Source organism: Vipera berus, assembly GCF_964194415.1.
Source record: "Vipera berus genome assembly, chromosome: 1".
Classification (NCBI taxonomy): domain Eukaryota; kingdom Metazoa; phylum Chordata; class Lepidosauria; order Squamata; family Viperidae; genus Vipera; species Vipera berus.
The window spans coordinates 31,741,618-31,768,743 of NC_138202.1; the positions used below are offsets into that span (position 1 = coordinate 31,741,618).

The window sequence follows — 27,126 nt, forward strand, 5'->3', positions numbered from 1 at the left end:
CATTCGCAAGAACGCTATATTATGGAATGGAGAAAATGGATTGAGTTTATCCAGAACAAGTATAGGGTTAAGAAGTTTTATGTAGCATTCGAATAAGTCTTCTTTCGTTGTTTTTTTTTTCCCTTTTTTATTTTAGTTTTTTATATATAGTCAATATTGTTAAGGTGTGTCTTATCCTATATAAGCTAGAGAGTAATGGATTTTAGATTTTATAGTGGGTAGTATATGGTTGCTTATGATTGCCTTTTTATAGATATATACCTTGTATTTAGCTCTGGGAAGTCGGGGGGGGGAGGGGGGGATGGAGGGAGGGGAGGTTGGGGGGAGGTAGGGGGGGAGTAGGGAGGGGGAAGGTGGGTTTGTTAAAGGAAAATTGTATTTTAAAACTTTTCCAATAAAATAAAAAAAAAAGATGGAACCGAGACATTAAAATGCTGGTTTCTCATCCAACATAGGGAAATTTTCATGGGCAAAACTATTCCTAACAGAAAACATGATCGTTCCCTTTTAAAATTGTGAATGGTTGGCCAGTACTAGGACAAACCAGCCCCAATTGCTAGCCTGGGGAAAGATCTAGTAAAGCACTCTGTCCCTTACTAAATGACTTCTATTTCCTCCATGGTGAAACTAGCATCCTCAACTCCTAACTCAGCAATATCCTCCGACATGAAAACTGGAGAAACATTTGTCTCTCATCACAGGGGACAGGACCACACCATAAAATGTTGGAATAGTTCACATTGCTCTGAAATGCAAGGGTTAAACTACCTGGACACAAACATCCCATTGCTGGAAAGTAACTTATCTAACAAGTAGTTATTATCTCTCCTCCAAAAGAGAAGTGAAGAAAGACCAGCTGAAATATGATCAGGTTAACAATCATCATTATTATTGGACAATTTGAACTTGAGCAAGTGTACCCTGAAAGCCTCTGCTCCAGCATTATACTGTTTCTGCCCTAAAATTCTTTCACATCTACTTGTATTAAATGACTGTTGGCTGGAATTCTTTCACATATACTTTTATTAAATCAGGGCTTTTCAACCAGTGGTACGGGTACCACCTGTGGTATATTGACACCTAGCAGGTGGTACACAACCATCCTAGAAAAGTGGCTGCAGGGCTGATTTACATTCAGATGCTTGGCAACTGATTCATATTTATGATGGTCACAGTGTCCCAGGGTCATGTGAAGTGACCAAAACCTGCTGCAACCACCCAGCAGAGGGGGGGGGAAATAAAAACCAAGCAACCGCCACCCCACCCCCACTGCCAATCCTCACAATAATGAAACCTCGGACAGAAGGAAGAGTGCTACTGGGTGGGCAGGCAGGTGTCTTGCTCGGCTGTGGCTTGGGGAACACTTTTTTCAGTGCCATTGTGACTTCGAACAGTCACTAAGCCAACTGTTGTAAGTCGAGGACTACCTGTACTTCATCACTTTTTTCCTTTTTTTTTGGTCATCAAGTTTTTGACACCTTGCTAGGCGACTGGTGGTACTCGGATGCTGCCGTATCCTAAAAGTGGTACAATGGGTGAAAAGGTTGAAAAGCCCTGTATTAAATGACTGTTGGCTTTGTACTCTTGATCATTTGCAATTGGCAGGAGATACATTTGGGAATAAAATCTGCTGATTATTATAGATAACCCTTGCTTACCAACAGCCTCGTGTAGTGACATTTGAAGTTATGATGGTGCTAAACATGTAACTTTGTGACGAATGCTTGCATTTATGACCACTGCAGCATCCTATAGACACCCGATCACTATTTGTATACTTCATAACCGGCGCAGTCCAGCTGTCACAATTGCCATTTGTATGCTTCATAACTAGTTTGCAATGAGCAGTTAATACAGAAGGCAGAAATAAAATTGTATGTGATCACGATTTTGCACTTAGCAAACACTAAGTGTTTTTAGCAAACCCTAAACCTAACCCTAGCTCTTAACAACCCAACCCCTAAGTTGTAAGCCTGTCACAGTCAATGATTTTGTGCTTAGCAATGGAATTGTTGGTCCTAATTGTTGTTAATTAAGGAATAACTGCATTATGAAACAATAGAAATGTTAAATGGAAGCCATCTATTGTCAACACTTGAAAAGCTTTGGTATCACAGAATATTCAGGGTATGAGTCACTAATGTTAATTTGCATTTCTTAACCCCTTTTTCATTTGCTGATTTGTGTGTGGATTTATTTAACAGAACCAAATGGGGTGGTAAAACAACATGTGGGAACACTCTTAATATCTGAATATTTATTGATATCTCTGAACATTCCATTTGAGTGAAGGGACAATGGGTCCACACAAGATTTCTCTCTTACTTTACTCAACTAAATGAAACCTAAAGAAGTGGAGATGCAACCCCTTTCATATTATAGGGTTATACAAATAAAAATAAACATGATTAAACGGCATGATTTAAACATACATTTGCATGGTTCATGTGGGTGCATATATGGGGCATTTTTTATGTAATAACAGTGTAAAACAGGGGTGTCAAACTGCCGGCCCATGTGCCGGATGCGTCACCGGGAAACCACACCTACCCCATTGCTGGCAATGGCGAAAAACCTTCGATACGTTGCACGATGTGACGGATGTCGCGAGTTTGACATGTCTGGTGTAGAACTACAAAAACAATGATGTATTGACAAGAGTATTTTAGTACATAGTATCTTTCTAAAGAATTGTTTTTTGGGAGGGAGGGTTATCTTATATTGGCTTTGTTTCCCAAATACTTTGCTTGCCTCCCTCTGAGCTTTATCAACATTGCTTGGCCTTCTAAGTTCTTTTTATCACTGAGCTAGCATGGCCTATTGTTTGGGAAGGTAATTTAGGGAGAGGAATGTTTTGCTTGTCCTAACCAACACCATGTTTTCTCCTACATTACATATTAAGAATAATTCTGTTGCATGACACAAGAAAATGAACAATGGGGATACAGATTAGTATATTATATGAATAAGGAAAATGGATTAGTTGATTCTCAAATTTATTTAGACCTAAGAGCCCTTAAATTTTTTGCAGCTAATTTCCACAATTACCACATAAAAAAAATAGCAGGGAATTCCAATTCTTCTGCCCTCCCTGGTAAGATCCTATTTTATCTATCAGGTCACTAGGAAATCCAAACAACCCTATAGGAATTTATCAAGATCTCTAAGATGCTTAGGGGAGAACATCTTAATTGATCCTTCCACCTATGGAGGTCTTAGGTTGCAACCATGTCAAAATATTCAAAATAATAATTTCATGTTCAGATCACACAGCAGCTGCTCTGAGGCACAGGTAACATGAAGCTTATGAGTACCTGAAACAACTCACTGTTGTGGTGGAATGCATAAACTCAGGGCTTTTTTCCTCACAGAACGCTCAGAACGGCGTTCTGGCACCTTTTTTTTTGCAAAACAAAAAAAGCTCCCTTTATTGGCTTTAGGAGTAGGCAATCCTGGCTCTTTTTTATGACTCGTGGACTTCAACTCCCAGAAATCCTGAACCAGCCACGCTGAGGGGAAAGAGAGAGGTTTCCAAGCTGAGCCATGCTGGCTCAGGAATTCTGGGAGTTGAAGTCCTTGAGACATAAAAGAGCCAAGGTTGACTACCCTGCACTAGAGGAGGACATTAAAATTATTTACAAGGTTACTTGTTTAGGAACTAAACTTTTAGAATCTAAAACAGCTAATTCAAAAAAGCCAACAGGAAAGAACCTCACATTTTTCATCTGCTTCTGTCTTTTGGAAGGTAAAATTAGATAACAAAATAATCTATTTCCTATGCTAACATCTCTGCAATGAAATCAATAAAGGTAACAGGAAAGAAATGAGAAACATTTTTCTCAATGTAATATGTCTAATTTAGCTGATGCTAGAAAATAAATAGTATCTTTTGTAAATACTCTTGAAAACTATTTTGAATCTATAACCATCTATTACAACTAAACCACTTTAAATTAAACAATTCTTAAGAATGAAATATTTTTAATTTGGACTTTACTTTTACTGTTTGGACTGTTGTGTGTTTTGAAAAATAGATTATTTAGAATCTAGTTATGTTGCACTTCAGTCTTTAAATAATTAACCTAGTATATACATAACAACATATGATGTTTTCCATGGTGAGCTTAACATCAATAACATTTATTTAAAAAGCTAAAATAATTTATGGTGGTATTATCTGTACATTAAAATTTTATTTAGTCACAATCTTTCACTTTTCACATTCTGGACAAGCAGTGGTCATGTATCCTAGCAAAAGATGTTACATATGTGCATAAGTGTAGTCAGTACCATATGCCTTTTTAAAAATATCAAACATGCAAAGATACAAAAATAAGTCCAAAATATCTGTATTACATCCAGAAATGCCAACTTTGCAACCAATATTTCTCATCCATAACTATGGCATCCTAAGGATACCTGCATACATGCAAATGCTTCTCTGGGATCAGTAACACAGCAAGGATTGCTTTTTCCTTCCAGTAACAGATTGCTGGGAAATAGCAAACATGGCCTTGAGAATTCCAATGTTTTTTACAAATTTTTCTGGATGTGGTTGGAAAGAGGCTGTTTGGCACCAGAGACCACTGCCACAAGGAACACAGCTCTGGGTCGGGGTTCGGAGCAGCTCTGGGTGGGGGCTCAGCACGGGCCGCAGCGTGGCAACTGCGGGGAGGGGAATCTCCGCGGCATGTGGCTCCGAGCCGCAGGGGCAGGGGTGCAAAGGATGGGTAGCAAGACACCAGCATCGCTCCCAGTGACAGCACCTCTGAGTTCCGGCACCTTTTTTTTTTAAGAAAAAAAGCACTGCATAAACTTCTAAGTGTTCTCAGATCCATCTCCCCCACTGGTCCCCTGGCATGGAGGTCCAATCCTGGAATAGTAGAAGTTGGGGAGTCAACAAAACCCATCTAGAAACAAGGTCCAGGACCTCAGGAATGGATTTTCCAGGGAATAGGTGGGCAGCGTATGTGAAAAATCCCCATCCCCACAGACCAACTTCATTTATAGGAACTCACATTCCATCACCCCAAGTGTACAACCCATTTATAGGCTGTTTTTTTAAGATACCTCTCCTCAGCTGACACTGAGGCTGCTGTTTGACCCGAACCTATGACAGCAAATCTCTGTGGCCCGCACTTTTATCCCGTTTCAACTTCGTTTCAGTAATATGTAGAACAAGTTTATCTGCAAATAAACATCGTCATGATGGGACTCTGTTTCACAGGGGGGGGGGGAAATTGCTCTCACAAAGCCAACCGTTATTTTAAAACAATCCAAAACCGATTCTACCCCAAAGCATTTTAGAAATATGGAGCTAAACATAAAATACAGCGAACTGCCTCCTGCAATGAGTCCTCCTGCACAAATAAGTTCGATTTAACTTAGGGGTGTGTGCCCTTCACCGGCGCCATTACTAACTTTTCCTCAGCGCCCGAGTTGAAATGGGATGTGGGGTCGTCATCCTTAAAGCGTCAAGACTGAGGTGATTAACTCTGTTCAAGATGAATCCTTGTGGAACGCCAAAGCTTCAGGGAAACCGCGAGCCCCGTTAGGCTAGACCAGGGCTAGGCAACCTCGGCTCTTTTATGACTCATGGACTTCAACTCCCAGAATTCCTGAGTCAGCATAGCTGACTCAGGAATTCTGGGAGTTGAAGTCCATGAGTCATAAAAGAGCCGAGGTTGCCTACCCCTGGGCTAGACCAGAGGTGAGCTAGTTTGGGAGTTCAGGATCGCAGGCCCGCTATATTGTTTGCTTTCTACATGTAGGGCTCAGTGACTGAGATACTCCCGGATTGCCACCTTAGCACAAAGGCAAGTGTCCCCGCTGTTCCTTCCCAGTGAACTCGTGTAAAAGCCCGCTTCACAAGAGGGAGTTTAAAGTGGAATGAGAGAAACAACTGAATAAATGGGGATTATTTACCTATACCGCCGTACGGTATTCCTAAAGGTGGTTGTTAGGGAGGAGCTCCCACCGGAAAAAAAGTAAGGCCTGTCTTTAAATAAACACGTCCGCATCCGGCTATCAAAAGGCCTCACTTGCCCTTTTCCACCACCACCACGAAAACTGCTCCCGTCCTCCCCGAGGGAGGCAAAGACCTTCTAGAAGAAGCCGCGGCTGAGCAAAAAGAAAAGAAAAAAAAAGGAGGGAGGAAGAAGTAGCGGGTGAATATTTCATTGGACGGCCGCCCAAGTCTAGCTCCGCCCTCTTCAACTCAGAGCCTCTCTCCTAGAGACGAAGTCGACCCCGCGAACTGAAAGCCAGTAAAAAATCGGTTGCTGGGCAAGGTGGGGCGGGGCTGACCAATAGCTAGGAGCGCTCGAGAAGGACACGCCCCTCCTTCCTCGGAGTCCAGGGCTATTCCTGCACGGCGGAGGAGGAACGGCTCTTGTTGTCGCCGAAATCTGGCGGGGAGGGGGCGGGGCTCATTTGCTGCTGCCACCGCCCTCTCCTCCTCCTCTCCCCCCGCCTCCTCCTCCTCTTCCTCTTTCCTCATCTCAGCACGCAAGCATTTGGCCATCCCTAAGCAGGGATCCCGGCTGGCTGGGTGGGGAGCCAGCGCCGCGCCGCCCAGCCGTGGGAGAGGGGATCCCGTGTGTGCCTCGACTCACTCTGGAGCCCTAGCAGGTAAGCGAGACCCTGGCTGGCTGAACTCGGTTCTAGATCGCGGGAACGATGGACTCGGGAACGGGCGTCCGGGAAGGTGGGAGAAGCCAAGTGCGGGCTGGTGGCGGTCCTGCAGGGCGAGGAAGGAGTGTGCTGGGCTAAATTGAGAGATGGAGGTCAGGAGTTACAACTATAAGAGATCTCTATTTGGGTATCTCGGGGAGTTGGTAAAGAAATAGGGGCTGGCGAATGTGGCGGGGGAAACTTACGATTGGGGGGTATCTCGGCCAGAAAACTTAAGAATTGGGGGGGCTGGGAGGAGTACCTTACAAACGACGATGTGAATCGTCTGGGAGAAGCTTGCTTGGGCAAGGAAATAAGCAAATCGTCCCGTTTCCCCCCCACCCCAATATATACACAGGCACCGTCTCCGTCTAACGAGCTGGGGGATTTTTTTTCCCTAAACATTTATAACTGCCATCTTTTGATTGCGATAATATAGGGGCTGCAGATCACATTTGGAGGGCTCGGATTTAGGGAAGGAACAGTTACATAAGGAAGACTGGGAAGAGGTCTTGGAGAGAATGATGGATAAGAGCAAGATGATGGTGGGTATCAGACTGAGATTCACAAAAGCTGCCAATAAGAGGAAATTAAAGTTGGGGTGGGGAGGGTGTCAAAGAGTCTGCAGCTAAAAGAGGAGAAAAAGCCAAGTGGAAGGAATTGAGGAGCCCACTGAAGAGATGGCAAGGAAGAAACTGCTGGTGCTCTGGGTAGTATTTGAATATGAGGAACAATTTTGTGGCAGGCTTGTGGGGCTGAATGAAGGCTTTAGGAAAAGTGGGTGGGGCATGATTTATTTCATAGATTTATTTGACTGAAAGCAGTATAGAATCAGCCAAGGTTTGTTTCTGAAAAGTGATGCTTTGGTTTAGCTATTTAGGATCTTGTATAAAAGATACATAGATAATATATGTTACTTTTGAGGCCTTTCTTCAACCATTGAGTGTTAGGAATACAGTATGAAGGGGGTTGGAAGCTGAATCCAGCAATGGGGGAAGGGTACTTCACAAATATTCTGTTGCAATGTTTGGAGGGGTATATCTTGACAAAGAGATTGAGTTTAGATCAGAGGTCCCCAACCTTTTGGGCACCAGGGATCGGTTATGTGCAGAGAGGTTTTTCCACAGACCAGAGGGGGGCGTGGTTTTGTGTGCTGCCTGAATCCATCCGATGGGGTTTTGCTTGTTTGTGTGGCCCAGTGGCTGGCATGCCACGGCCCGGTACTGGTCCACGGCCCGGGGGTTGGGGATCCCTGGTTTAGATAGTATATCTAAAATTGATTAAAAACGGGAAAAGTTAATGCTAGGAAATAAATTTAGAGCTGTATAAGAGGTGGGGTCTCCTTCAATGTGAGCTTTAATCAGAGAGCTATAGCTGGTGTTCTCTGACAGTCTCCATCCAAGTATTAACCTGACCACACCCAGCATAACTTCCAAACTTATGCAACTGAGAATAAAGTTGTATTCAGGTGATTTGAAACAGCCTGGCTGGTTTTTTTGTGAGTGAATGACAAAATACTAATGTTCCTATTCTTATTTTGTATTTTGGAGGTGGCTGCTTTAAATCCTGCTTTTGACAGAAAAGTAGAATTTAAAGTAATACACAATAATGCAAAAACGTTTCTATATATTTACTTTTTACTTTTACTTTTATTAAATTTGTATACCGCCCTTCTCCCGAGTATTTAGGAACACTTAATATTTTTGTTGCTCTGAAGAAGTAATCACACAAATGGGAATTCAGAGTTTATGAGATTTGTATTTCGAAATGAGGAAGGATATATTGACCAGTATGTAAAAACTGGTTAAAAATCTAAATACTGTGTATTTGAAGAGAATTGCATTTACAATAGAAGTTCAGTACTATAAGATACATTAAATTTGGGTGGTGCTTATTAAAAGAAATTGTGGGAGGATTAGGTACAGAATAGAAACTGGCTAGAAAGCAGATTGGAAATTATTTGAGACTAAAACATTGACTGCATGTGAATGAAAAAAACAGTGAAGTGCTCCTCAATAATGGTCAGATCAGAGATAGAAAATGTCAATAGGAAAAAGTGCTTAGGTTAAAGAAATGGGGAAGTGCGTTGGAAGAATGAAAGGTTAAAAGGATTCCATGGCACGGAATATTTACAGATCTCTTCAAACTATCAGAAGCATAGGAGAATGTTATAGAACAGGCATGTCAAACTCGTGAAGTCGCGTGACGTACCACAACTTTTTCCCCCATTGCCGGCAATGGGGTGGGTGCGGATTTGGGGTGACGCGTCCCGCCCATGGGCCGGCAGTTTGACATGCCTGTTTTAGAAGGTAAGAATAGAAATGCCAGCATAAGTTGTACATTGGGATACTTTTATAAAGAGACTCATCTTTAGCTGAAAACTATCTTGTCATTAACTTTAAGGTGGGCCTAGCTATGGTATAAAAGGGACGCGGTGGCTCAATGGGTTAGGATGCTGAGCTTGTCGATCAGAAGGTCGGCAGTTTGGCGGGTCGAATCCCGAGTACCGCGTAACAGAGTGAGCGCCTGTTACTCGTCCCAGCTTCTGCCAACCTAGCAGTTCGAAAGCATGTAAAAATGCAAGTAGAAAAATAGGGACCACTATGGTGGGAAGGTAACAGCGTTCCGTGTGCCTTTGGCATCTAGTCATGCTGGCCACATGACCACGGAGACGTCCTCGGACAAGCGCTGGCTCTTCGGCTTTGAAACGGAGATGAGCACCGGCCCCTAGAGTCGGAAACGACTAGCACGCATGTGCGGGGGAACCTTTACCTTTACTAGCTATGGTATGGACTGAAATAAAACTGTATATAATTGGATGAAGGATTTGGTAAGAAGCTTGCTATCAACAAGTTTTAAGGAGAAATGTTTTCATTTAAGAAATGAGGTGGTTTGAGTAAGTTTTCAAATTTGTTCGTAAAGAGGTGTAGCTTTATCCTTAGGAGCAGAATTGTAATGAGGTTGTTTTGTTACAGTTGTTGCTCTGGAGTGGGGAGTTATTTTTCATCATCCAGAAAATAACAGTCCTGTAAACTAAATCTTGATATTGTGGGAGGTGCATGCAACAGCTTCCAGGAACTTCTGTCTAGTTTCATTTTGAATACACTGCCCTTTGTGTGTTAACTCTTATACAAAATGAAATGCAAAAAGAGGAGAATTTCGCACTGCTTTGGTTCCTTATTTCAACAGTTAGAAACAGTTCATTAATGCTAAGTTTAAAATAATGAATTAAGAACCACACTGATTTAGGTTTGTATTACATTTCTTAAAATTTCTTGAGTTTTCTACAATAAGCAATACCTGACATTAATCATTTATATTCTTTGTCTTTTTGCTGGTAGCAAACATTACTGGCAATTTCTAATAGCAATTCATGACACATATTTCTGCCCTGTAGTTTTGTTTTACTCATAGGGTGTTACAATTGATAAAAAATTAGATTCCAAATTAAAGACACTCAAAAAAGTAAAGCAAACAATAATAAAATCTGAAAATATTGCCTATGTAACTCTCATAGCATCTTATACAGTACAGGAATTTTGGAGACATTGCTTTGTCTGGGTCTTGCTATATTTTTGAAGGGGAGGATCCATGTATAGCAGGCATGTCAAACTCGCAATGTCACGTGACGTCGCGTGACGTATTGCGACTTCTTCCCCATTGCCGGCAATGAAGTGGGCGCAGTTTCGGCATGAGGCATCTGGCCTGCGGGCCGGGAGTTTGACATGCCTGATGTATAGGGAATAAATCAGTGCTTTATTTTTTATTTTGGCTTCAGTGTGGTTTTTGTAGAGGGGTTTGCATGATGCCCAAGTGTGAGATTTTATAAACTTAAAACCATATCAGCTTAATCTAAGATATTTCAACTGTGCTATTAGAGCTTTTTTTCCTCCTGTTGTAACCTTCACATATGATGAATAGCAATGGTGGTACTTATCTACTAGGGAACATTGATATATAATTGTTTGCGATACTGTATAGCTATCAATTATTAAATACATTTATTTCCAAGGTGCTACAAAAATCTACAAGGCAATAAATATGAATTAGAATATTCTTATTAGCCACAATTTATTTTTAGGATTAATCTGTCTAAAATACTGTCACAATAACCAAATATTTGTTTAATTTTTATTTGAAATTGCATCATTTGACTGAAAAGGTTTGTTGACTTATCAGAAGTGCGTTTAAACAATTATTTTGGACAAACTTTGCACCATATCTGAACTATGCTGGCTGAAACTTTATTAAGTTTAAGGCTTCATTGTTTTTCAAAATGCAGTTTCTTGAGATTGCTTAATGATTTCACAGGGTTGCTGCCTGCATGCTTCCTTAGTAGTTGTAATAGATAGAACTAAAATTTTAATCTACTTTTCCTCTATTCTTCCTCTCATACAAACTTCCTCTCCATCAGCCACTCCACTGCTGCTATCTTACTTCTTTCAGATAGAAGTATGACTTGGGAAAAGGTAGTAAAATCTCTTCGTACCAATAAAGAAGAATATTTGTAGCTCAGGGTTGAAATGAGGGGTCCTTGGTGCTCTCTGAGCTTGGTTGTTTTCTTGCAGACATTTCCATACCCAAACTAGGTAACATCACAGTGCTAGTCTAGCACTGATGATGTTACCTACTTTGGGTTAATGAAATGTCTGCAAGAAAATAACCAAGCTCAGAGAGCACCAAGGAACCCATAATTTTTTATGTAAAAGGAACATCTTCTGCATGACTTTAAAGTAAGATGTAAGAACAAGCACTAAGTACTTGTTTCCTCATTTTAACACAATGGTACCAAAATATTTCACTATTCAAATTGACAGATATACTATTTTATTAGCTAACAAATTCAGTCAGAGAAAAAAATAGCAAGATTGGAAAATGGAGCATAACCCCAAACCAATTATAGCTTTGTACTGTTAATGTAGTGATACTGAATATAGTTGGCTATTTTTAACTTCTCATTAAAACTTTAGTTGATTTATCTATTAAAGCAACTAGTATTCATTTTGAAAAGTAAAAAAAATGATAAAGAACAAAAAACAAAGTTTCCAGTCCCCTCCCGCTGCTGTACTTTGATAGTTCTCTAAGCCTCTACAGGGGACATGTCAAACTCGTGACGTCACTTAACGTCGCACAACGTATCAGGACAGTTTTGCCATTGCCGGCAATGGGGTGGGCGCAGCTTCTGTGTGATGTGTCCGGCCCGTGGGCCGGCGGTTTGACATCCCTGCTCTACAGGTAGTTCTTATTTACAAGCACAGGGCACTGAAGGTTGTAAAATCAGATGTGATGCAGTTTTACAACTTTGTTGCTGCTGTCATTAAGCAAATCCAGCTTCCTCCATTTATTTGCTTGTTGGCAGCTCCCTAAGAAGGTAATAAATGGTGATCACAGGATCCTGGCACACTGCAACTGTTGTAAATACATTTTGATCATATGACTACAGGGACACTGTGACAGTCATAAGTATGAGGACTGGTCAAATGTCACATATTTCAGCACCATCATAATTTCAAATGGTTGTTAAATGTACACAACTTAAGGGCTACCTACAGTTATATGAATGGATATATTCTTGATTTGGGCTTATTCTTCCTCTTTAATTTGCTTTAAAAAAAGGAATGAGATTCTAAAATCTAACTAAATTATAGGAATGAGAATAGATTCAGCAAATGGCTACAGCAGAATCCTATAGGTGTTTACTTAAGTATAATTTCCTGTGTGTTCACTGAGACTTTATTCCTAATGAATATATTTAGGATTGTAGTTCAAAAATCTGTTTACAATATATAAATGTTTGTTTAAATCCTTAAACATTAAAATAAATCTATTATAAAGTAAGGAACAAAAAAGAAAAGTAAAAAAGTAATAAACTACAAGAAAAGAAAAAAAAATAGAAAAGAAAGGAATTGCAACAGGTGGCTTCCAATATTCTACACAGCAGTTATAAGTACAAATATATTTTGAACTCTAAAGTTACATTAAGGGACGCGGTGGCTCAGTGGGTTAGGACGGTGAGCTTGTTGATCAGAAGATCGGCAGTTTGGTGGGTCGAATCCCGAGTGCCGCGTAGCAGAGTGAACACCTGTTACTCGTGCCAGCTTCTGTCAACCTAGCAGTTCGAAAGCATGTAAAAAATGCAAGTAGAAAAATAGGGACCACTACGGTGGGAAGGTAACAGCGTTCTGTGTGCCTTTGGCGTCTAGTCATGCCGGCCACATGACCACGGAGACGTCCTTGGACAAGCGCTGGCTCTTCGGCTTTCAAACGGAGATGAGCACCGGCCCCTAGAGTCGGAAACGACTAGCACGCATGTGCGGGGGAACCTTTACCTTTAAAGTTACATTATATTGCTTTTTCTATCTGGTTTTCTATAATCTGTCCATCAACACCATATATCACAAATTCATTTTTTTAATTTTTATGCAAAGATGCCATAAGAGCTTCCAGTCGCCAGTAAATATAGATGTCTTTTCTATAATCAAAGAAGGCAATGTATCTTGCAGCAAAATTTGTCAGTTTTACTAACCATTTCTCCATAGTGGGTAGGGTCGAAACTTCCCATCTCTGTGCATACAGTAATCTCACTGCTGTAAACATATATTGAAATCTTCCATGGAATTTTTGTTACTGTTTACCAGTGTACAAATTTTCTTGCAATTGCTCCCATTCAACGTGGGTTTATGTTAAATCTATATAGATAAAAAGTATTTGTACGCTGTCAAATCAGTATTGGTTATCCAGTTCAAATTAACTGTCAGTTTATTTTCAACAGAAAGTTTTCATTGGTGAAGGTGCTTCTTGTAAAATCATACATAAATTAATGTGTTAAAGTACTCCTGGAAAGTATGAATGTTTTCATGCTATCTGTCCTCTAGTATACAGTAACTGAAGCATTTATATTAATGACAGTGTATCTTAAGCTAAAATTATTTAAATATCTGTTTTGTTAAGAGCAAAATGGATCATAATATAATGGCATAGCCAAAAATTCATAGATATATGCTAGCCATCTTGCTGTCTGAAGCAAGAAATAGTTGGCCATTTGGGGATAATAGTGCATGAATGTATATATGATTTAGTTCTGAATTACATTTTGTTTTTTGAATTTGGATTGCTGTACAGACTAAATAACTGGATTAAGTGATCATTAATATATCTTAACAGGATCAGTTTAGATCATAATGTAATTTTAAGTTGTAATTTTAACTTTGTGTTGTCATACATATATATAGTATATACAGTCACAGAAAAATTAGTAGGCCAAAGAAATTTAGGCATTAAATAAAATATTCTTGCATTTGTCCTTGCTGCCATCACTTCATATGCTGCCTTTTGTTTTTCTGTTGTGATATGCATTTGAAATAATTCAGTGTTGTTGCATTGATTCATAACAATTTTGCACATGCAGCACTTTTGAAATCTTTTCATGTGGCCACAAAAGAGCAGCTGAACTCTTCATTTGAAACAATTCAAGGAGTGCTGACTGGAATTTCTTCTTAACCAATGTTATTTTAAGTGCATAGACAAAAACATTGAAGAATTATACAGGTGTTTGCTGAATGTAAGATCCCTTGAAAATGAGTAACACTAGATTACCCTGTCCTTTAATCTTTCCAGTGCCAAAAAAGAGAGACTGAAATAGAACTATATTCACATTCACTTGAATTATGTGTACAGCTTTCTGCCCTATTTGGAACTCTGCCTGATTAAAGACCCAGATTATATGAGGAGCTATATTTTCATATTAACAACTTTGGAGATGGGTCATGGAGTAGATAACACCCCATCTCCTTGTGCATACTTCGTTCCCTCCCTCTTCACCCTGGTTAATTTTAATTGAATTTTAAACTTATGATCCTTATTATTTTACTGTTTTGTAGTGCATTTTAATTGAATGTCTGTAAGCCACTAGAGTCACCACTGGCAAGATGGGAAGCATACAGCTTTGTTTTCCTTCAGATCTCCCAGTGAACCTGTGGAAGTTAAAGAGAGTTTGGGCAGGGACATCTTTTTATGTACTTTCAAGCCTTCATGTGTTCAGGTGAATGTCAAGTGCATTTTGTTTACATGTAGCCCTTGCTTAGCTACTATAATTGGGACCTGCAATTTGGTTGCTATGGCCTGAAGTTGCTAAATGGAAAATCATGTGATTGTGATGGGCTTTTGACTGCATGATCTTATTTCCCCTTCGGTCATTAAATGAAGTGCTCTTCTCTATTAACTCTGCTTGTTGCAAGCCAAGTTGCAAAGTGTTGCAGTGATGATCGTATGACATTGTGACAGCTTAAATGCAAAGATTGGTCACAATTTTTTTTAGCACCACTGTAATTTTGAATGGTTGCTGCACAAAGCAGTCAGTAAAACAAGAACTGCCTAATTCTTTGTATATACTGTATATGTAAATTGATACTTCTTTGCTTATTGCAAAAAAATGAGTTAGCATGTTATTGTTTTGCTGATTTAGCTCCATTGAAGACGAAGAAGACTGATTTTTTCTGTCTGGGCCAGGTATGTCAAACTGCTGGCCCACAGGCCGGATGCGTCATGCTGAAACCACGCCCACCCCATTGTCGGCAATGGGGAAAAAGTCCTGATACATCGCACAACGTCACGTGACATTGTGAGTTTGACATGCCTGCACTCTAGGCTGTTTGTCTCTTTTCAGACAAACAGTCATACATGTAGTTCTTTGGTGATCTCTCATATAGACACTAGTCAGATTCAAACTTGCTTTGTTTCTACAGTCTGTATTGTGTGCTTTCAAGCTGTTCTTAAGCCATGACACTCATCTTGTTCATTTCTGTTTTCTTTTAGAAATTAAAATAATATTTATGTGACTCATAGGTTTTGAGCATGATGCTCATTTTTAAGTCAACAGGTAATTGATTTTTATTAATCAAATTTAATATCTGCAAATATAATTTTCAGATTTATGAGCAATAGTAGCAATATAGTAACAATTGAGCCTTGGTGGAGCAGTGGGCTAATGCCTCCTTAAGTAACACCAGCTGCCTGCAATTAGTGCAGGTTCGCATCCCACCAGGCTCAAGGTTGACTCAGCCTTCCATCCTTCCGAGGTAGGTAAAATGAGGACCCAGATTGTTGGGGGCAATTAAGCTGACTTTGTAATAATGCTGCTTGGGGTGTGTGTGAAAGCCCTAATAAGCAGGCATATACATAGAATGAAGGCTACTGCTAAGCTTGTAAGCCGCCCTGAGTCTTCGGAGAAGGGCGGGATATAAATGGAATTAAAATAAATAAATAAATAAATATAAATCATAGGCAAATAGCTATTTGTTTGGTTTTTTTACAGCTCAAATTATTTAATAGTAATTGTATGCTACCTATGTATTCTGTGTTTTTACATCAACAATAAACACAAAATATAACATATCTGTCTTTTTTCAGAAAACACATTAATTTCCCATTTATTATGTTTTAAAGTGGTTGGCTCAGATAAATACATAATTCAGGTTATAGAAGTCAGAGCAACACTAATGGGAACTCTTAATTTCTGCATTTACTTTTTTTCTCATAGTATTCCCTGGAATATGTTCTAATTGATGCATTTTACAAAAAGGAGATAATAGCAAGAATTACTGAAATGTATTACTGGTTCATAAAATGTTGACATTATGTATTCCAAATAGTACTATTACAACTGTATAACAATTATGAAATGTAATAATATACATAAATATGCTTCAATGAACTAGTAATTATTTTGTCCCATGGAGACAATTGTTTTTAAAAAAATTAAAATATTTTGAGAGATGGATCAAGTATTTGTTCAGTTTAAAAACCTACATTTTACTGTAATTTTATTCATCTAGGATTGATTGAAAACCTTGGCTTATTATAAGTTGCAAAATATTTTCCTATGGGATGAAGAGTGATTTTTTTCTCACTCAGGTTTGCTCATTGGGTATAATAATCTGTGTATCATAATAGTAGGGAGAGTGCAAAAGTTGGCTTAAAACTTAACATTAAGAAAACCAAGATCATGGCATCAGGCCCTCTCAATTCCTGGCAAATAGATGGGGAAGAAATGGAGGTAGTGACAGATGTTATTTTCCTGGGCTCCAAGATCACCGCATATGGGGACTGCAGCCAAGTTATTAAAAGACACTTGCTCCTGGGGAGGAAAGCCATGGTAAATCTAGACAGACCCCGATCACTTTTTTTTAATTAAAGGATGAATGAAACATATCAGAAGAGCTGATACTAAATACTATGTTTATTACCATTTGAGATTCTCTTAAAAGTTTCTGATGACTCATCTGTTCATTCGAATTAGAGGCCACCCAACTCTGGACATCTTATGGCAGGGGTCCTCAAACTTGGCCACTTTAAGACTTGTGGATTTAACTCCCAGAATTCCTCAGCCAGCCATTTGCGCCAGGAACGGAGGTTGGTGGGGATTTCTGCATGCCTCCAGAGGCTTGGATCAGGCCCTTGGAAGCTCCGTTCCAGGCAACAGCGGCTTGGAGCAGTCCTCTGAGGGCTGGATCCAGCCTCCAGAGGCATGCCAAAGTCCCCTCCAACCTCCATTCCTGGCACAAACGGCTAGTAAACCCCTCCGAGGCTTGGATCACGCCCTTGGAAGCTTCCGTGCTCCCCCCTGCAACCCAATCAAGGCTCCGGAGGCCTGGATTTGCATCCAGGGAAACCCTTCTACACCCCACCCCCCGCGGCCTGATGTAAGCTTCGGAGGCCTTTTCCAGGCTGCTGCGGCCCGTATCTGAGGCTGGGGGAGGCTTTCTTAACCACCCTGCAGCCCGATCCAGTCTCCGGAGGCTTGGAAAAGGCCTCCAGAGCCCGGATCGGGCCATGGGGGGGGGCTGTGGACGTGTCCCCTAGCCTCAGATTGGAGTGGCAGCAGGAACCACAGCAGAGAGGAGACAGACCTTTTATAGGTGACTCCCGCGTTGCAGGAAGGTGGGGGGATGCATGAGGTATCTTAGTAAGTTGGGGAGGCCTTAAGGGCCTGTTCCATCACTAGGCCCTCCATGGCCTTCCCCACCCTGATATACCTCATGTTTACTTAACGAGCCGCGTGCATTTAAACGAGGAAGAGAGTAGGCTCCATTACACTCGTAACTCGAGGACTACCTGTAAAGGGATCTGGAAGGGCAAGATACAGTACCTTCAGGATAGTCAGACCACATGCCATGATGGGCTTTATAGGTCGTAACCAGTACCTTGAATTGTACCTCATCCAGTGGTTTCCTACAGATTTTAAACAGAAGGGACAAGAGCATCAGACCCTGAGGCATCCCAATGTGAGAGACTGCATGCTTGGCCTCTTCTCCTCTGTCAGCACCAACTGGAATCACCCCCAGAGAAAGGAAACACACACACACACCCAAATCTTCACATTCAGTTCAGTAGGATACCACAATCAATGCTATCAAAAGCAACAGAAGGATCACAGAGCCAGGACGAATATGTGTGTTCAACCACACAGACACACACACAAACACATCCTGCCTGCCTGATCAATGCTATCTCTATACTATGTTCTGGTCTAAAACCTGACTGAAAGGAATCCAGATGATCCACTTTTTCCAGGATCCTCTGGATCTGTTGTTTGACACCCTTCTCACCAACCTCTCTTTAAAAGGGTTAAGCCTGGACAGAATTCTAACTACAAGTTGCCTCTTAGAGAGAGCCAGTACAACACAGGAAAGATACAGATAAAAGTCATAGGTTTAAACTCCCCAGGTAAATTCACAATACTGTGCCCTAGTACATTTTCAGTCTTAGCATTTCTTAGTAGTCTCCCATCTAAGTTTCTGAGGTATGATTAGGAAGGTGTAGCTACTGGTAAGAGTGTACCCCTTTAAATAACTTAAACTACTATATCTTTAAGTAGTGATTGTGTAAGAGTTTGGGTATATGGTAAATTAAATTTTAGGGTTGTCTTGCTGCCTGATTGGTTTTTGCAGACCACATTCAGATGGGCCGGGAGATGCTAAATTTAATTGTTATTTTAGCACTCATATTAATATAGATCTTCCTGAAACCTATCCTTGTGGAATTTATTCATTTAATTGTGCCTTAGTCTTATCTCCTAGCAACTACATGGGCAAGTCTATGCAGTTCTGACATTTTCCTTTATCTGGATCCTACTCAGGGAGGTGGTATTGTTTCTTCATCACGGGACTGCCATCTTTGGGCCTTGAAACCTATGTGCTATTTTACTTCATATTGTGTTAGAGACTTCATTGATTAGTCGTGTGAGCTTTTAGTCCATGCTTAATGTTTAGGCAAGAAAAACCCAATGCACAGGTGCAGTATAGGTAGTACCTGGCTTAATAGTAGTAACTATGAGAGGGATCTCTGAGTCCTAGTGGACAATCACTTAAATATGAGCCAGGAGTGTACTGCAGCTGCCAAAAAAGCCAACACAGTGCTAGGCTGCATTAACACAGGGATAGAATCAAGATCACGTGAAGTTGGACTAGAACAGACACGTCAAACACAAGGCCCGGGGGCCGGATCCGTCCCATGAAAGGTTTCATGTGGCCCACGAACCCATCCTGGAAACAGTGAGGGAATGGCCCCCGCTGCCTTGGCCGGGAGCCAATGTACAATTTCGTGGTGGCCATCTATGCTGAAACACATTCAGTCTTAGCTCCACAAGGCCATCTGGAAACAGCGAGGGAGGTATCACCCTTTGTGAGGAATGAAGAAATGCACCATTGCCTGGAAGTGGCCAGCACATGGCCCTGCCTACTTTGGGCAGGCTAGGGGCTGGGCAGCATTGCACTTCTCTTCAGATTCATGCCACCCGGCTCAGCTTCTCGGCACTGTGAGGAGACCACCCTGCTGCCTGCCAAAACTGGGCAGGCTGGGGGCTGGGCAGCATTCCGCAGGTAACATTGATTCTCATGCTGCTCATGGCATCCCCTCCCCCAGAGCCCACCAAGCCGGATATGTGAAGTAGGTGATGATGACACGAAGGAAGGAAGGAAGAAGGAAGGAAGGAGGGTCTGAGGGAAGTCCTGCCTTAGTCCTTCCCTGCTGCCCTTTCACCATCCACTTGCCCCCTCCTCCTGGCCTATCCTGGAGGGTCTCCCATCCTATTGCTAAGGAAGCTTTGGATACAAAGCAAGGTCTCCTCAAGTGGAGAGGGAGTGGGCCTCCCTCTTGACTTTGCCCTCGTACGTATCATGAGCAACCTGGCTAAGGAGAGCAAGCACAACAGCAGCAGCCTTGAGGTAAGTGTAGCTGGGCGCCCCCTTAGGGAAGTGGGGCTGGGCTTAGTGCTGCGGGTGCTTGAGGGCTAGGCTGGGCATTTGACCTCTGTGCCACCATCCAGCCCCCCCTCCCACATGGCCTGAGAGGAACAGTGAGGCTCCTCCAGTGGACCATGCCTTGGCACTTGCCCCGGTCCCATCTCCTTCTGCCAGAGACCCTCAGATCTATTCCACTCCTGCCCAGGCCCCCATAGGTACCCTTGACACGGATGATGTAGAGTTGGCCATGCCCATCCAGTAGGCCACATGCACTCCAGCCACGCCCACCCAGTAGGCCGTGCCCACTCTGGTCACAGCCACCTGCCCCCCCCCAAGGGCAACCGCAATGCTGATGCGGCCCTCAATGAAATTGAGTTTGACACCCCTGGACTAGAACACCTCCAAGGCAATTGTTGTTGTTATTATTTGTTAGTCTATACCATTTTTCTTGTCAGTTACTTAGATTGTAAATATGAAAAAATAGCACTTACCTTTTTTCCTGTGTAAACAGGAACAGTACAGAGTTTTGAAAACTGCCCCCAAACTGAAAGCTTATTTGAAAAAATTGGGAGTGGTGATATGCAGAAATAATCTGAAATGGCACCTAATTGTGAGGCACAAAGAATCGGGTCCAAAGGTGAAGGGTTCAAATTTACTTATTTATTGCTCAAGCTCTGCACAAGAATCTTCTCAACTGATGGTTTGCCCTAGGTAAAGCTAAAACTCTAAAATGTTTCCTTGTCTGACTCCTTTCCTTGGCTTTGCCAGTCTCCTACATCACCCCTTCCTCAAAACAGCCCTCACCTTCTTCCATAGGATCTTCAACATAGCCTACCCCTTCCTCCATGGCCTCTTCCTCATCTGAGTTCTCACAGGAACTTGGGAGGGGTGGAAGCGAAGCTGTTTCAAAAGGAGACCTCCTCCCCCTCATCTAAAGAATACTTTAAAGCAGGTGGTGCTGACTGTAACACATCTAGATGACTACATGTTTCTCCTCTTTTCCCTTGAGAAGTGAAGGCCAGAACTGGATGGTTGGACCGTCCAGTCTCTCCTTGGAGGTATGCACTCCGTCCGGTAAACCCCTCCACTTAGATTCTTTGGGTGGTGTAGGGCACAGAGTTGGGAGTTTGGAAGTTTGTGGCTTTTCAGGGAAGTATTATTGGTGGAATTGCTGCACCAAGTCAGGGAAATGGACATATCTGGCATATTCTCATCAACATTTGGATTCTGGGTACCCTTTCCACTGCATCAAATTCTGTGTGCTTTTGCCACTTTGCCTAGAGATCAGAATTTCTTCTATTTTGTATTCCTCCTGACACCCCCCCCCCATAATTACTGGCAGTGGCTGTAGGTGCTATTGAGCATAAGATTCTAGGAGGTTTTTGTTTGACTAACAGCAAATGGTGAAAAACTGGGTGGAGGGTGGCAATTGCAAATGAAATACCGCAGGATTGATCTGCCAGAGGACCATAAATGCCCTCTGAAATTGGTATCCATCTTCTTAGAGGGCCTAGGCCAGGGGTAGGCAACCTTGGCTCTTTTATGACTCATGGACTTCAACTCCCAGAATTCCTGAGCCAGGTGTGCTGGCTCAGGAATTCTGGGAGTTGAAGTCCACGAGTCATAAAAGAGCCGAAGTTGCCTACCCCTGGCCTAGGAGAAACAAAGAATTTGGTAAAGAACCACACTTTGTCTCCTATAGCAATTGGTAGCCCTTTCTATCAATGGGCACCTGCAGCCTTCTTGTGAGACTGTTTAGACTGTTCCAGCTGCTGTTCCAATGGTGCTTGGACAGCCAGCTGCTCCTGCAAAATAATTAAGTGCCCCTGGGATGGTGCCCTCCCTCCTCAAAGCCACTGGTAAAACCCTTGGGTGTCTGCCATGCAGAGCTTGACAGGGGATCATAGTAATCAATCTGTGTAGAGTGTTATTGTAAGAAAATTTTGCTAGGGGAAACAATGAGAGCCAGTTACCTTCACTGCAGGTGTAGTAACATCTTAAGTATTGCTGGAGCGTCTGGTTAGTTTTCTCAGCTTTACCATTCATGGCTTGAGGACAAGCTAACCTGGAGATTCAAAAATTGTAACAGTGCCTTTCAGAACCTGGAAGTAAATTGACTGGCTCAGTCTGATACAAGTATGGACACCATGTGATCCAAAAAAGAGTTGAGCTGTTTCTTTGGTGGTGGGCAAACCTTTGCAAGGCATAAAATGAGCCATTTTGGTAAAAAGTTCTTCTACAACTGGTATGGATTTATAGCCATGCACCAGAGGTAAATCATATAATAAAATCCATAGAAATAGTATGCCAAGGATGGGGTGGGGTTGTAAGAGGCTTGCTGGCTTCTGATGATGGTAACTGTAATTATAATCCTATGCATCTGGCCCAGAGGAAGGCTATTAAGTTGCTTTCTTGTCCTTCATTGAGAAGTTTTGGCAGGATTGCTACTCCAACTCATTCTCATTTTCTTCAGTCCAGCCCAATGGAATATTGAAAATCAATTATTTGAATGGGCTCAAGACTTGCCAGCAAGTTAACTGAAGTTGGTGTAGGAGAGGAAGCCAACAACAACAGAAGGATAAGGTATAGAACTGAGCTGGGTAAAAGAAAATTCAAGGGGAAAAAATTCTCCATTACCTTATATCCATCCATCCAATGGGCCTTGGTGGAGCAGGGGGCTGATGCCTCCTGCATCACCAATGCCTCCTGTAATACCAGCTGCCTGCAATTAGTGCAGGTTCGCATCCCACCAGGCTCAAGGTTGACTCAGCCTTCCATCCTTCCGAGGTAGGTAAAATGAGGACCCAGATTGTTGGGGGCAATTAAGCTGACTTTATAATAATGCCGCTTGGGGGGGGTGTGAAAGCCCTAATAAGCAGGCATATACATAGAATGAAGGCTACTGCTAAGCTTGTAAGCCACCCTGAGTCTTCGGAGAAGGGCGGGATATAAATGGAATAAAAATAAAATAAATAAAAAATAAAATGTGGGAAAAACAATTTGACTGTGGACTGGAATGTTGCCTGCTGCTCCATTCTAAGGCCTCCATTATTCTCAGGCACATGGTCCAGAATTGGAGCTCTTATTAAAGAGCTGGTAAGAGTTCCAGAAGCTATATTTTGTATGCAGCTTCTACCTTGTTTCTTTTTTTACTTCAAGAGAGGTGTGTTTTTTTAATATGCCAGGAGTTGCTAAAAGCCCTTTTCAGAAGACTGTGTAGTTATAATCATGAGGAAAAGTTACTGCTTTGAAAAATATTTGTCTGTTTAGCTGTGTTTGTTGCTTCAGCCCCAATGTCTATTAAAGCCTTTAACCAAGCTGCAGTTTTAAAATAAAATATATACTGTAAGAAGAGCTAGAACAAGTAACAACTTTGTTTAAACATTTTTTCCAGTGTGCATCAAGACTCAAAGTCTACCTTCTGAGTTGGATGGGGAGTGGCCAAGAAAATGAGCATGGTCAATATTAAAAAGTATTCATTGAAGAGCCCATCTTCTCTCCAACACCCCAACTATTTTAATTCAAATAAGCAAAAGTGATTGTTGATGTTTTATCTTTTTGGTAAAGTGGAGGGGAAGAAGCAATTTTCGATCTTTTTATATTGGCTTTGAAATCAGAACTTGTGAAAGAAGTTATTATGATCCTGCATCTTATATGCTTTATGAAAATTAACCATATGCATTTTTATTAGCACAATATGCGGGGAGCGGGGGGAGGTTCCTCTGCTTGTCAGAGGAAGAACAACGAGACCAATTTTTCAGAAACAGGTTTGTAGGATTTCATTTGCTCTTGATTACATGCTGCTAAACATTTAAAAACTCTTCTGGCTTACAAGATCCTAGCCAAAATTCCTGTTTGCTTTTTTATGGAAATTTTATAATGCTTTTTTCTGGAATTAAAAATCTAAAATTCCTTAAATTCTATTCTATTAATTAGTCCACAGTCTAAATGAAAAAGATGCAGTGTATTAATGTTATATAACTATTCTGAATTATGTATCAAGGGGAAGCCTTCTGAAAATGTATATGAACCCATCTCTAAGGTCATAATAAGTGAATAGAAAATGAATGGGTAAAAATAGATAAATACTATAAAAACCAGAAATGCTGATTGGTTCATTTTTTAATTTCAGGTTCATGTTGGGAAAAGGTTTGAAACGCAAGCTGAGTGATTATGAAGAGAACATGGCTGGTGTGTCAAGTGCCTTTGATTCCAGTCGAAACCTGCCATACCCACTCAAGCGTCAGTTGGTGCTCAATGTTTGCCTTGCCAAGTTACAGACATATAAGATGTTGGTGGAACCAAATTTACATCGTTCTGTGCTTATAGCCAATACAGTCAGACAAATCCAAGAAGAGATGAGGCAAGAAACTTGCCAACAGTCTGTTAACTTCTGCAGTGGTTTAAGTACCACCCCTTCTAATTACTTAGGTTTTGATTTGTTTGGAATGCCTTCACACTTTCTGCCTGGTATTATTCAACCGGAATCATACGGTTACGAACCACGGTCTGTGGAAAGTCCAATTGAAAATAGCTTGTTGATGGTTTCAGATAATGACATGTCATCAGCCATTTCCTCTATTCTAAAAGATTTGGACTTCATGGAAGATGTGAGTCCACCTTCTTACTTGGCTGGATCTGGAGATGATCAATTCAAGACTTCTGAAATGTCAGTTCTTAAGTTAGAAGAAGATAGACAAGACTTGAAAGGAGTAGAATGTGCATTTGGTTGCTTTGAAATTTCAAATTCAACTAGTTACTTGAAGGACTTAGCTATTGATGACATATTTGAAGATATTGACACTTCAATGTATGATTCAGACTTTGATTGCTCCTCACCAACTCCTCCAAGAACACTGTCTGTGGCAACAACAGAAGAAATGTTGAAGACGTTCTCTTCTTGCAATTCTTCCTCAGCAAACAACAGTCCAATATGCAGAAGTGATATCACAGATTTAGACCATATTATGGAAATACTTGTAGGGTCCTGACAGATTTGCTAGCCCAAAGATACATTTTCCTAAGTTGTCATACAATGCTGGTTTAAAGATAAGTCCCAAAGGGAGAGCAGACTTCAAAGTGTTATGCCACAAAGGCAGCTAAAGTCATTTTTCTTCATTGGTTCTCAAAACCTCCCTAAAATTCCTATAAACCAAAAAAAAGGTGACAGCCTATTAGATAAAATGGAGTATTTATTAAATCAATTGTGCAATCTTTTTAACCTTTTTAGGCTATACATGAGTATATCTCATGTGTTTCTAACTTTTTAATGTGCAATTTTAATCTGTGAAGGATTTGCAGAACAGTGATTTTCATAAGGGGAAACATCATCTGAAGTCTAAAGATTTATTTTTAGTATTAAATTACATTATTGGCATCCACTGAAATTGCTACTTGGATTTGCAGCCTCAGTACAGTATATTTTTAAAGTATTTAAGGAACTATAGATCTCTTCCCCTTGATTGAAGATTCTAGATACTTGGCAGCAAAATCTCTTGCATTTTATAAAACATTTAAAATTATTTATTTTTGTAAATTTTATAGTCTTTTTACATTTTATTACAATATTCTAGATTGGAGATGAATTTGTTTGGATGTGGCTGGCACTACCTCTGTTAGCAGAAATGCTTTAACTCTTTGCTTTGTCTAACACTGCAGATCTTTTAGTTTTCTTGGATGATATTTCTGGTGGTAGAAGCAAACAGCAATTTGCTGATTGGTTAATTTTTATGGTATTTAACTAATTTATATGTATATTGTCAAATTTTAGAATTTTGTCAGTATTATGTGCATCAATTTGGAGGTAATATGGCTTTTTACAATTTAGTATTTTCTGTATAGTTTGAGCTATTTTAATTCTCTGAAACAGAATGTTAGATTTTATGTGCAATATATCACTTAAGCAGGCCACTTTTGCACATCCTACATTATAAGGAAATACATAAAATCTAAATGATGGAAATTTATAATACTGTGTTATCAGAGGTATACCATGCAATTCTGTCTGCTGGCAGCTCTGTAAGAGTTGAATATGGCTTACCTAAGCACCGCTCTGATTTTGTACTTTTCCTTTTCTTAAAATGGAACTTTAGTTGTCCAAAGTGCTTGCAGTGGATTGTATCTTCTTAGTGGCAGTTTTTATCTTGGTTTGGCCAAATAAAGTTCTAATTGAGTAGAAGCCATGCTGCCATTTGAGAGTTAGTAGTCTGCCTCCGTAAGAATTACACTTCAAATTAAAGAATAGGTTTTTTGCCACAACTTAAGATAGGTTTGACATTTGCACATAATATGCTGAAGTGTTCTGTTCATTGTGTACAAAGCCTGTCCTAGTCCAGCTTTGGTGCTATTTGGCAGACTCTCTTAGTGCTGGCACCATTTGGAGACAGCTCTGTATTGCCAAAATGTTGACATTCCAACGATGAGCCTGTGCTGTTCCATGGTCATAGAAGCAGCAACTGTTCACTTCATACTGAAGACAGTTATTTTCTAACGTTGCATCCCTGGGGAATCCAGTAAATTTGAAAATGATATAATAAACCATTCATTGAGCAAGCAACACAACAGATGTAGATAAGTAAAAAAGTGGGAGAAACAGAAAAATATTACTATTCTATCTACTACCACGTAGACATTTATTTATTTATTTATTTATTAAATTTTTATACCGCCCTTCTCCCGAAGGACTCAGGGCGGTGAACAGGGCATATCTTAAAACTACAAAAGTACAAAAGTTAAAAAAAGAATTAAATTATTGCCCACAATAAAAAATATATATAAATATTAAAACCCTAAGTGATTCCCCATCAGGCCAGGCCAGCTTGTTCAAATAAATGGGTCTTTAACCCGCGCCGGAAGGAGCGGAGATCCGGTGCCATCCGGAGCTCAACCGGCAGCTGGTTCCACAAAGCCGGAGCGCCCACAGAGAAGGCCCTCCCCCTGGGGGCCACCAGCCGACATTCTCTGACTGGAGGCACCCTGAGGAGGCCCTCTCTGTGGGAACGCACGGGGCGGAGGGGAGTCGACGCTGGCAGCAGGTGGTCCCCGAGGTATTCCGGACCCATGCCATGTAAGGACTTAAAAACCATCACTAAGACCTTGAACCTCACCCGGAAGACAACTGGTAACCAATGCAGCTCGCGGAGCAAAGGTGTAACATGGGAGTACCGGGAAACTCCCAAGACAACTCTCGCGGCCGCATTCTGTACCAGTTGGA

General features: G+C 41.0%; 1 protein-coding gene across 1 annotated transcript; it reads left to right on the plus strand.

Annotated features, from left to right (window-relative positions):
- The first annotated feature begins 5,949 nt into the window (after nt 1–5,949).
- On the plus strand, nt 5,950–26,755 carry LOC308659405 (SERTA domain-containing protein 2-like). The gene is made up of 2 exons (XM_081312976.1): nt 5,950–6,630; nt 24,046–26,755. The coding sequence occupies exon 2, from the start codon at nt 24,050–24,052 to the stop codon at nt 24,902–24,904; it is 855 nt and encodes a 284-aa protein (XP_081169102.1). The 5' UTR covers nt 5,950–6,630; nt 24,046–24,049; the 3' UTR covers nt 24,905–26,755.
- The last annotated feature ends 371 nt before the right edge of the window (nt 26,756–27,126 follow it).